At 35.6% G+C, this 13,123-nt stretch overlaps 1 protein-coding gene across 1 annotated transcript; it reads left to right on the forward strand.

Moving 5' to 3' along the window:
- Window positions 1-551: 551 nt before the first annotated feature.
- Window positions 552-8,411, forward strand: LOC149801450 (uncharacterized). Its single transcript, XM_089955579.1, has 4 exons — window positions 552-743; window positions 3,910-4,150; window positions 5,063-5,196; window positions 5,749-8,411. The coding sequence occupies exons 1-4, from the start codon at window positions 695-697 to the stop codon at window positions 5,970-5,972; spliced, it is 648 nt and encodes a 215-aa protein (XP_089811705.1). The 5' UTR covers window positions 552-694; the 3' UTR covers window positions 5,973-8,411.
- The last annotated feature ends 4,712 nt before the right edge of the window (window positions 8,412-13,123 follow it).

Below are 13,123 nucleotides of genomic sequence, written 5' to 3' on the forward strand. Positions count from 1 at the left end.
TTCGTTATTGTCATAGGTTTATGATGTACCGTTTGGGACTAATTCTGTATAAAAGTATAACCATTGCAGGCATTACATCCGTCGATAGTTTTAGTCAAAGAGGCAATCAAAAGTTTTGTGATGTACCTGTCGGGAGGTGGGTTGTTATTATTGCATATATTGCCCATGTGATGTAGTGGTAAGACAAATATTTGAATCAGTTCATTTTATTAACCAGCATCCACCCCGACCCCATCCCAATGCTCCCACCCCTAACAATATAACTGTTTGTTTAAATAGCTATGAACTTGTATATTATACCCAGAATAGATCAATTTTGTCACGTTTATACTAGAAGAGCGCCAGATTGTTGAATAACCTATTATATATCCATTGTGTGTTACAAACGTATTAGAACTTACAGAGAACACAAATTGGCTCGCTGCCTGATGCCTGCCTGTTTGCCTGCCCGACATGAAACATTATATCATGGAAGATAAAGATGTCGACATTCTTTTTCAAACTACTATAGTCACAGCACCAGAAATGATTATCGGCTGTTACACATACACAAATCGATGTCTGATTTCCAGTTTAGATTTAAATAATAGGACGTATTATCGAATATAATTTAAAGACTAAACAAACAGGCTTTGTAGAGGAGTAACTGCACAGCGGACGATACTTGTTTCGTGTAAGCAGTCTATCTTTGAAAATGTGGCGTCGGATCAACTTGCTCTTTCTTGTATTGTGTTTTTTCACAGGTAGGAAAGCATGCACTAAGTAGAATATCATATCTGCTTGATACATAAATATAATATTAACTTTAAATTGTATAAATTATCATTTGTAAGTAAACACCAATCAGATAAAAGCAGAATCTTCTGAGATTATTGTGTTATGAAGGATAGATGCACTGTACTTCAATATATTTAATTTCTTTTGACATGACTGAAATTTCCTTCCGTCCTTTCTATTTTTCAACAATCTACAGTCTATCAAAATTTTCAGAGCATTTATCATTTCAATAAAACGTGCAAAGTATTATTACAGAAAAATTTAGATGTGTGACAAAAACCTATCCTGTAAATCTAAGTGGGAATTAAAGTTTGAAATGATGCAAGTTCGCAATTAGTAAAATATCTTCATGTTTCAATATAACTGGACAAAATATTTGTAATCCAGATGGCTAGAATGAAAAGAAAATTTTGGGTAGAAGATTAAATAAGAGTTTCGGTTCATCAGTCTGGGCTGTCCTTGTTAGTCGCTTTAATATGTATTAACATTGTTTCATGTAATTGATTTGTCTTCCTTACATTATATTTTTCCTATATTATCTTTTCAATATTTTTGTCTAAACTTGGAACAAAATGGGTACCTCCCTTGCAATAGAAAATGTCGAAGTATTCTTGTATTATTCAAATTTATTTAAAAATTGTACATATTGCAAATATTATTTATGCTGAATATAGGTTTTGTTTCATATACTATCAATTCGAAATAAGTACAACAACGGCTGCTTTTTCTAAACATATAATGTATGACTGTATATTGCTGACCACCGGGTTACTAAATTGCATTTCACGGTGACCATTCTACAACTGATCTAAACTCTGAACAAGTGATGGGTGCCTATATTTAAATATTCTGCCTGTGTGTATACTAACCGTTACAGCTGAAGTACAGTCATATGTTCAAATATTCTGCCTGTGTGTATACTAACCGTTACAGCTGAAGTACAGTCATATGTTCAAATATTCTGCCTGTGTGTATACTAACCGTTACAGCTGAAGTACAGTCATATGTTCAAATATTCTGCCTGTGTGCATATTGGCCTTCACTTCTGTACTACATGCCGATAGTTAAATATTCTGCCTGTGCGTATATTTGGCAGTTACATCTGAACTACATGCCTATATTTAAAGATTCTGCCTGTGCATATTTGGCAGTTACATCTAAAATACATGCCTAAATTTAAAGATCCTGCCTGTGTGTATAATCGGCTGTTACATCTGAACTACATGCATATATTTAAAGATTCTGCCTGTGTGTATATCTGGCTGTTACTTCTGAAATACATGCCTGTATTTAAAGATTCTACCTGTATGTATATTCGGCTGTTACATCTTAACTACATGCCTATATTTAAAGATTCTACATCTGTGCATATTAGCCGTTACATCTAATGTTGTTGTTCTTGTAGGGTTTAACGCCATTTTTCAGCACACGATAGGCTATACATGGCGGCCAGTATTAATGGTGGAGGAAGAACCCGAGAAAACCCCGGAAAGAACCACCGACCCACGAGAAACTACTGACAAGCTTTCTCACATACCCACATTGGCCGAATCGGCGTTACATCTGAAATATATGCCTATATTTAAAGATTCTACCTCTGTGTATATTTGATTGTTAGATCAGAACTAAGTGCCACTACATTTCTAACATGAGCTCAGTCCGAAACAAAATAGCTAAGTAAACCTCTTCTTTTTTCTTTCTTTCTTCTCAAATAACCTAGACATTTTGCTACACTTGGCTACAAAAGGTGTATTTTCCTATTAGCTATGTACAGAATGTAGATATTTTAATCCGTGTCAAGCAACGATTAGCAGACTGTAATTTGATACGTTACATTACTGACATTATTGTATTTGAACAATATACAGCATAGAATAGTAAATATACCTGTATCTTAAAAATCTAAATATACGGCGGTACAAGATGATATCACCGTTGTCAGTCGATAATGATGAAACCACCACCTAGCCATCACCAAATCATATGGAGGGAACATTTTAATCTGGGTTAAAATGTGTCGCTTAAAGAAACAAACTAACTTCTAAGCATATCTATTTACCTCACATAATACTTTTATTTTTGACTTTCGCAACAAAATATTTTCTCCCACTCTCTAACATTTAATCAATATTTCCGCATGTATTTCCCACACATGCAAAGCGTAAACCTCTTCCATCCGACTGCACACAATTTAACATAGAATTTTGTCAGAGAATCGTAATGTGACCATCGCCACAGTCGTCTCCTCCAAATTATCAATTAATCAATTAGTCTGTAATTGCATCAGTTTTAATCTCTGACCCTATTTTTTCAGACTGTCTCTGATTTTGCAGAATTTATCTTAGAAGTTATCATAATCACTGGAACTAGGCGTCTGGTGTCCAGGCCATGATATATTCGCTGTCCTGGACATTGTAAGCAGTGTAATTACTCCTCCTCTCTCTATCCCCGCCCCAGACCCCTCCTTGCGTTAACGTAACAAGTAAAGTTACTAGTTTACCAGCCAGTTAGATCTGTACTCTAGATATTAGGGTTCTATACCCTGGTTGGTCAATATTGAGATCTGGTAGGGATAGGTTGTGGTGGTGGTTGGGATAGTCTTTTCTTAAATTACTCTCTTTAGCATAGCCTCTTAGAAAGGGCCAACAACCTAACAGCCTGTCTAAAACTGCATATGTGCCTTGCGGAAATCGTCGTTTACGATAAAGATTACTTAAGCAAGGGTGTTCTCAAACGACCTGGATTTTGTATATAGGTAGCTGCGATACTGAGTTGACCTCCATAGCAATTATGTTTTTTTATGTATGTCAGGATCCTATCTAGTGATGCGCCACTCAAACCCACATTTCATATTTGGAAGAAAGTAGTTAGAAAAAAAACAAACTGAGTTTGACACTTCCCACTCATTCTACACTATAATGAAACTTTCTCAAACAAAACTTTCATCTAGAAACAACCGGAGTTGAAAGGATAACATTTATTGCTTCAATGTATTTAGTTAATTTTCATGTCTGTTACTGTATTAAGGATATTTTCCAAAAAGGACAAACTTTGTGATCTCTTGAATGTTCTTAAATACACTAGTTACCATTGTCTTTATTGGTTTAATAAATCATGCATTTTAACTTTTAGAGGACATTTGCTGTGACGGTTCTGAAGATGATGATCACGATAATACAGACAAGCATGCCCCGCATGGAGGACCACCAATTCATGGTATGGATTCAAGTCATGAAAGACCGCCGATTCCAGGTATGGATTCAAGTCATGAAAGGACGCCGATTCCAGATATGGATACAAATGATGAAAGGCCACCAATTCCAGACAATCTTGGAGGAGACAACAACGAAAAAGATAATGCGAATCCCGAGGGGTAAGGGCAGTGCTTAGATGATCGAAAAACATGGCAATGCTTGCAATCTCTGTTTAGGGCATATGTTACCCCCAATATTAAGTTTAAACGAAAGAATTTAATGATTCATCAGTAGCAACAGCAATGGGAATAAGTAAAGAAGAAATGGCAGATGAAGAGGATGGAGAAAGAAGAAGAAGATGATGATGATGATGATGATGATTTAAGAGAAGGAGGGATAAAGTTAAGTTTGCCTGAAAGCAAAAAAAAGTCATATTTGCATAACAGTGCAGCATCATTACAATTTCTGAATATATTTATAAGGTTTATGTGACATACAAGGATATTTTTACGGCCTGACATGTAGATATAAATATTTTAAAAACTTTACTGAGGTACAAACAGATCTGGAAATGATAGCATATCGAGAACATTTGCATAACGCTATTCGGATGATGCTATTCGGATAACGCTATTCGGGGTACTTGTCTGCACTTGCGTAAGCAGTGCAACTCTGGCGTATGTTACAGGTACACAACATGGTCCATCTTTTCCCCAGATGATTTAAGATTATATTTACATAAACATTTCTGTTTTGACAAAACCAGGTATGTAGTGTGATATATTTTGTCCTGTGATTATTATCATACAAATGCAGAGAAGCAAGATAGTGAGTCTGATATGTAATCTATGATTGAATCAAAATAAAACAAAAAATTCATATGAAATAAAAAAATGACATGATACGAACTTGTCAATTACAAACATTAATGCATTTTCCAAATGGATGCAAAGAAAATAATTGATATTTATGCAACTGCATTTTGTCAATCATGGATATAACTCGTCTCAAGTAGATTTATGTGCCTGAACAATTTTGTATATATGAGAGAAAATGAGCCAATACTTATTATTCTATTTTTCAATTGCCAGACACAGGGTTGGACAAATGTTGATCGTGGCCATACCTGTTGTGTGCGTTGTTGTAATGCTCGTCTTCGTGACCTGCGGAATATGCATCTTAAAGAAATGCAACCACGATAAAATTAAAACCCAGAATTACCAGGGTAAGAAAAGTAAAATATACACAACAAGCGGAAATGTTAAACCAAATATTGAGCGTGAATGATTAGATTAGATCAAGGAAAAATCTGGTCAGGTATTATGTCTTTAACTATTTTAAACTCCTCGCCTCAGACTGTTGTAATATTTCTAAGTGTTTCTTTTGGTCTGCTGTGTATCCAAACTGTCGATATTACACTTTCGGTACAAATATTCATAGTCAAAACATAGTTTTTAATGCACTGTTTAATCATTATTTTCAAATGTAGCACATGAGGACTGGTCATAAAGTAAAACGATGCTGTATTCAGTGATAATCTTTGTTCACAAGACTTCGCAGCTACTGTGCAATGAATTCTGATAGTTTACCATCTTTGATATCAAACTGATTAATATTCCCATGAAATCATGACATCTTAGTGGTTTCCATGATTAAATTAAATTGACTAACAAATCGCTATAGTAAGGAGAAATTTAGATGTACATAGAAACATGCAGTATTCTACTTCCTTCTTCTATACTATTGATTCCACCACACTTTCGTTTGCATTTTAAAGACACGGGAATGATGGAAAAGCATCAGATCGCCTTGAACTCACTCGCTATCTATCCTGACAATCCTCCTCCATATACGCCTACGATGGAGGAAGGAGAAATGAAGTCAGTTCCTATGGAATTTCTGGGATACGGAACCGGATGGTATGCGCCCGAGATAGTGAACATGCCGCCTTCTAATACCAAACTAATGGACCAGGCATTGCAGACGGAGCCCCAGTATTAGCAGAGGAAAGAAGACACAGGGGACACCATGTGGATGATTTGATGCTTTATCTCGAAAATATCTATTGTGTGAACTAACATATCTTTAAGCAGTAGAAAAAAGTTAAACCTATATATATATATATATATATATATATATATATATATATATATATATATATATATATATATATATATATATATATATATATATATATATATATATATATTGCAAACTGAGAGTGCTCTTTTCAGAGAATGATAATATACTCTTGAACCTAATCACAAAATCAGAAGCATTATATTAACACTTTTGTTTTATAGGTATGCTCAGATTTTACGACACATTCGGGTAACGTCAAATAAATATTGTTATTATATGCTCATTTTTTCCCCCGTTAACTTTACATTGTCAGAATCGTTCAATATTCCCCGATACCGAACGCGCGCGACAATACACATATAGCATTCACGTGAATAAAAGAACCACTTTCTATTGTAAACAAACAATGAGGCAGACGCCAGCACTTTTGATTTGTAAACAAATCATATACACTCACGTAAGAGGCTCTTTACGTTGTGGTTGTTTAAATTTGTTTCTGAAAGAACTGAAACATGTTTCGTGGACTGCAAAAAAACCCCAGCTGTTTTGGCACATTCCGCGTTGATACAATGTTACGGATTTAGGCTAGCTACATTATATAAAAGACAGAAGATTAGGTCCTTACAAATAACATACAAGTGACAAGGCATATACTGTTTTCTTTATCTGGTGATAAGAATGGCAAAATAAAATATACTTACAGTTTTACATCCTGAATTTCCTCAAAATGTTTTTTCTTAATTCTGCAAATTCGAATTACATGAGCCATGTCATAGGTTTTCAATCTGGATTACACATTTCGAAACTGGGGCACCGAGTGGCCGAGTGGTCTAAAGCGCTCTCCGTTACGGATCACTGCCATCTCACCTCTGTCTGCGGCGGTTCGAGTCTAGGATTCAGCCAATGTGGTTATGTGAGAAAGCTTGCCAGTAGTTTCTCGTGGGTCGGTGGTTCTTTCCGGGATTTTCTCGGGTTCTTCCTCCACCATTAATACTGGCCGCCATGTATAGCCTATCGTGTGCTGACAAATGGCGTTAAGCCCCAAAACAACAACAACAACAACAACATTTCGAAATTTTTCTGTAATTTCGATGATAAGTGCAACTGCATCCTCCTTACTGCACTCAAAATGAAATAAGCATTAAATTCCATAGCGTCTTTTTGATAATTGCATTGAAAGACTTCATACTTTTCCCACGTTATGATTTCAAACATTCAGTGACAGAAACAGAAACACATTTGCAGACGTAAACACTCTTCTCCCTCGTCACTTCAACCCGATGTATTTCATGTATAATTTGCACAGATGAATCCAGTCCAAAATTACAAACTTTCGTCGAATCGAAACAAAATGCCAAAATATATTCATTCCAGATCAAATGGAAAAGTTGTTGCAATGCGCATTCATTCACAATATGACTGAAAATTTCAATTTTAACTAGACACGCCATTTTCTTTCGAAAGTTATGTCGAGCGCGCGACTAAGTTCAAATTTGTCTGGGCGGAGTTATGTGCGCATTAATAATGATGTCATTGTGTAATGACAAATCTGCGCTTGTGTATTTAGTTTGGAATACGGCATTCGTTCAGTTACGTTGTATCTTGTAGTGTATTTTGCTTATATAATTAAACCTTAGGTAGAATTAAAAAAAATGAGCATATAATAAAAAGGTTACTGCATTTGTATGGGAAAATATGAACTCGTTTTGTCGGAAGGATATACTGCACTCACAAGTTCGTGCAGTATTCCATCGCAAAACTCGTTAATATTTTCCCATACAACTGCAGTAACCTATAAATATCAACAATGAATGCATTTGTACTTAAGAAGGTTAGACATCTTTCCCCAATATGTAACGAATTACAGCATTGTACTGCTTATACACATGCAGACATGTTCCACAGATTAGAGTCATGTAAATACTGAAGGCTGAATACGCGGTATGTACGTCCTTTTGCTTATTTTAGCATGTGGTTCTTTAAAATCAATTGTTGGAATGAATTATTGTTATATACTGTATTTAGCTGAAAAAACAGCCACTGATTCTTCAATGTGTAACAATTCTGGATGATCAGATCTATGATAACCTGACTTGGAAATAGTAAAACTTTTGAGCTTCTGTAAGTTCGAGTCTTTACTTCAATCACGAAGGACTGTCGTTTTGAAATGTATTTTCAATTTGTTCAGTCAAATAACCAGATTAAAATTGGGTGTCAGGCATGTGATCTCTAGGTCAGACGTTTCTATCGGGAATTTTAACAAATCGCTGTATGTAAATCTCTTTGCCTGAAATTTTTGTATTATTTGTTTCTGTTTTCTGTGTCCGACCATACATAAAATAAAATTTTGAAATTCTGTGGAAATTGTACCTTTTGTCAATTAATGTAATGTATCATTTTCGGTTTGTTGTACAAATATATTTGCGATTAAATATCTTACAACACCTCTCTCTCTCTCTCTCTCTCTCTCTCTCTCTCTCTGATCTATTAAATGCGTAGGCATGTATTGGTTTAGAAAAACAAATGCATGAACATTAAATGTGACTTGGAATGATGACCTTGAAAAACGTTAATATATGTATATGATTATAAGTTGCTCCACCCTTATTTCTGAATGAAAACTCGCAAACAGTGTTATCCTGCTCGTCCGTTCACGTGTACTGGTATAGTAATGCGTCAGTTCACGTGTGCTGGTATAGTAATGCCTCCGTTCACGTGTGCTGGTATAGTAATGCGTCAGTTCACGTGTGCTGGTATAGTAATGCCTCCGTTCACGTGTGCTGGTGTAGTAATGCGTCAGTTCATGTGTGCTGGTGTAGTAATGCGTCCGTTCACGTGTGCTGGTATAGTAATGCGTCAGTTCATGTGTGCTGGTGTAGTAATGCCTCCGTTCACGTGTGCTGGTGTAGAAATGCGTCCGTGCATGTGTTACGTACTTTTTCGAATAAAGTTTTAAGATTTCAAATGATGGTGTGACGTTGCTGGTAGTTGATGTTGTTGACAAAGACTTATGAACCTGTTTACTATTTTGACTCCTATCATGAAATGAGAATTTGAAGAGATAGGATAGGAGAGAGTACAGAGGTTATGACCAAGAAAACTTGCATACATCTTGCTTTTTTGCAGATTTCTTGTAGATCTAACAATAATGATCGCGGGTACGTATTGATTCAGTCTATACACTTGTATTAATCAACTATATTCACAGCATTAATTAACATTGCTAATTAAAAGTACAAATTAAGTTCATCTAAGGTGTTGAAAATCTTTTGTTGTTGTTGTTTTTGTGGCGTTTAACGCCATTTTTCAGCACACGAAATGCTATACATGGCGGCCAGTATTAATGGCGGAGGAAGAACCCGGGAAAACCCCGGAAAGAACCACCGACCCACGAGAAGCTACTGGCAAGCTTTCTCACATACCCACATTGGCTGAATCCGAGACTCGAACCGGCGAAAATCTTTTGAAAATGGTTAATAACATTATTACAGCGTATCATTACATGCAAAGAAAACACAGGGTTTAGAAAAGTACAGTCACACTGGAACCACTGCTTCAAAAACTGTTCTGGCTGAGACGATGAAAAAGAAGGCGAAAAAGAAGAAGAAGAAGAAGAAGAAGATGATGATGATGATGATGATGTACACATAGGCATCATCATTGTACACGCCTGTGTTTTTCATGAGTGTTCATTCAAAGGACACCACCATCTACCAAGCGCTGTTCCTATGTAAGAGGTCGAAATTATAAAGGTTTTGTGTGCATCAACTACTATTTGCCAAAACATCTTGAAGTCTGAAATCTATACCTTAAACAAAGTAGGAGCAGTTAAAAAACATTGCGCACTAACGAACTTAAACAGTAGCACCTACAGTAGTAGTAGCAGTGGGGAAAAGAGGAGGAGAAGGAGTATGGAAAAAAGAGGATAATGACGACTTTGATGATGATGGAGGAGGAAAGAAAATATAACTAGTAGTATAGAAGATGTAGTAGTAGTAGCAGCAGTAGTATTAGTCTAGTACAGAGACATCCATGAATGGCAGCAAATATACAATCATTTGGATCGCCGTTATTTGAAAAGAGATCAAGTCGAGAAATACGACGATGTAACTACATCTAGAGTTGAAGACCATGTAAAATTGTATACAACGGTATACCTTATTATTGCTGAGCAGACCACAATACGTACCAATAAGAAAAAGCTATGAATCCCCTTGGGAGGGCGGGGATACACTCATATAACTCAGCGATGACTGCTCTTGGAGTTTCATATACCACGGAAAAGGCGTGAGTTTTGCAAAACTTTATGATAAAATCCTCTCATTAGACTGTCAAAATAGGACAATCGTTATTTTTCAATAAATGACCTTACTTTTATAAACTATTAAGTTTTGTTCCTTGTCCTTGTCTTGCATGTCAGTTGAAGAATTCAGACAAAAGCGACACAGAAGATGGTCTCAAGTTGCTGCTTATTTTACATTTAACAAGGACAGTGTCGTTGTGTGTGTGTGTGTGTGTGTGTATATATATATATATATATATATATATATATATATATATATATATATATATATATATATATATATATATATATGGGATGGGTTTCAATCTACGTAGATTGTCCATGATGGAGAGATTTACATTTCTGTTTCACTTGGTCTGTCCCAACCTTGAAAGTAATCATCCCAGAGAATCTTTATGGTTAGGCTTCTTCAGGAACTTAATAAATCACATTCATTATCTTGTAACATGTAGCTTTTTGCATTGCAATTCTCCATAGATTGTGACAAATGAACACGTTTGGTTTTTATTTAATGATGTCAGTAGAATATTTACAAAAAGAATCATGCACAGTTTCTAATTCAGTATCCTTTCCAAATCCGCAACCCCATTTGTTAGAATCGAAACTAGTTGGGTATGATATATCTGAACAATGAGTTCTGGGGCGAATTTATCAAGCGATAGTTTGGGTTGTGCGATGTGTTTATGGGGCAGTGAGAGAGAGAGAGAGAGAGAGAGAGAGAGAGACTTGCAGTGGCATTGCTGCTTGTCAAACTAATGCTGATATACCATGTTAGTTTGTTTTTGAAAACTGTTATTGTTATGTTACTGTGTATTGACGAATCTATGGTTGTGTATTTACTTTGGAATACAGCATAAATTCAATTACTTTGTTTCTGGTAGTGTATTTTTATAATTAAGTCTTAGGTAGAAAAATAAGTATATGATAAAAAGGCTACTGCATTTTCATGGAAATATAAACTCGTTTTTTCGGCTTTAGTTTGTTGAGAACAAACGTCTGTACCTATATTCAAGTTGATAAAAAGTCCGATAAAAGTGGAGACGAATTCATAAATGTTGGATAAGACCCACTTCAGCTCTTTCCTCCTGAATAAAGACATCACACCATCTTTGTCACCAACAGGTCATCTTCCAGAAAACATAAAAAGGTAATCCCTCCTCGCTTGGCTTAGCATTGGGATGTCGGGTCAGTACTTACTAAATCCAATTCTCCAATGTGAAAACAAATCATTCAAAATGTACTGAAAGACGTCACTGGTAATACGTGTAAACGCTCTTGTAACGTTTTGAAAGTAGCGGTACCTTTCACACAAACAAGAAACATCACGTTCTTTGCTAACTGTTGCACAAATATGTCAGTGAGTCAAAAGTAAACAAGTTTTCGTTTTGTGAGTAGAATTTCTACCATGCTGACAGGACCATTGTTAGAAATGTCTGGTTCTTAGTTAGGATCGATTACTGTGCCTCTTTTACGAGGAATGATGAGATGATTAAGAATAAAGACAAACAAACATAAAGAAGATAAAAAACAGGACACATTTTTTTGAAAAGACATCATAATCGTAATCTAACCAAGATGTAACCCTTACTACAAGAAAAAAAATCGTTGATTGATTGAACAAATTTGTCCCAAACAGTATAATCGCAAATCGTGATGACAATTATTGCAGCACCATTAATTGTTTCATCAGAACGAGTTACACAGGATAGCTAAAAATCAAAGTCAGAAAATTTAAAGAATGTATGAAAAGCAAAGAAAAGCAAAATGCAACAAAGACGATGATATAAACAGCACAGGGATGAAAGAAAAAGAAAGAAGTCAGAGAAGTGTTTGAGATTCCATCGACTTACAGTCCCTCCGGTGTGAAATACTTTCTGACACTTCCCCATTTTTCCATATGCCACAGGAGAAGAAATGAAAGTCTGGGACAAAATAGACGATGTCGACACTCTTTTAAACAGAAGTTACAACGAAAGAAAGGAAAAAATGTTAAAGAAATCAAGAACAAATGACCAAAACATCGACGACTACTCTTGTACATATTGCTCGTCTGTCACAACAAGCATCGCAATCAAATTTACCACACGAACAACCTAAAATTAGTTTCAAACAGTGGGTAACCTATTGAGAGTAACAACAACATGGATACACTTTACTACAATCCAGCTCGTACTGCTGGCTACGGACGAATTCAAAAATTGTCTTGTGACGATAAATCCAAACTCAATAGTTTATGTCTTAAAAATGTACGACTATGGTTACAAGTACAATCGACGTAAATGTTATGCAAACTCGTTCAAAGCAAAGTGTCCAGAAGTCGAACTAAGTGTTGCAAAAATCGATCATCAATAACAGAATCATTTATCTGATGACTCTCGTTAACGGCGAATACTAAATGTTACAAATACGTGTTTTGTGTCATCGACGTGTTAAAATCTCTGCTTGCGTGATTTCGATAACAAGTTCAAAGTTTGTGCTAGTTTAAGAAACATCGACATCCACTACGGTGGCAAACAGACAAAGGCACCGAATTTCTGAACCAAACTTTTTCAGAGATTGGACCTCAGTTCTTTTAAGAGCTACTAACCAAAATGCCTCTGATATCTAGGGTTTTTGATTTGGCTTGAAAAACCTAATTCGATAATAACTATTAATATGCAAATACTTGCTACCGTCCAAAAATAGTACTTCCATCCAACCAAGACCGCAAAAATGTAATGAGTCAAGGCAGGTTAGTTATTTAAAAAAATCATAAATCATGTATATT

The sequence above is a fragment of the Sinohyriopsis cumingii genome, chromosome 4 (assembly GCF_028554795.1).
Source record: "Sinohyriopsis cumingii isolate HCF-2022 chromosome 4, ASM2855479v2, whole genome shotgun sequence".
NCBI lineage: Eukaryota > Metazoa > Mollusca > Bivalvia > Unionida > Unionidae > Sinohyriopsis > Sinohyriopsis cumingii.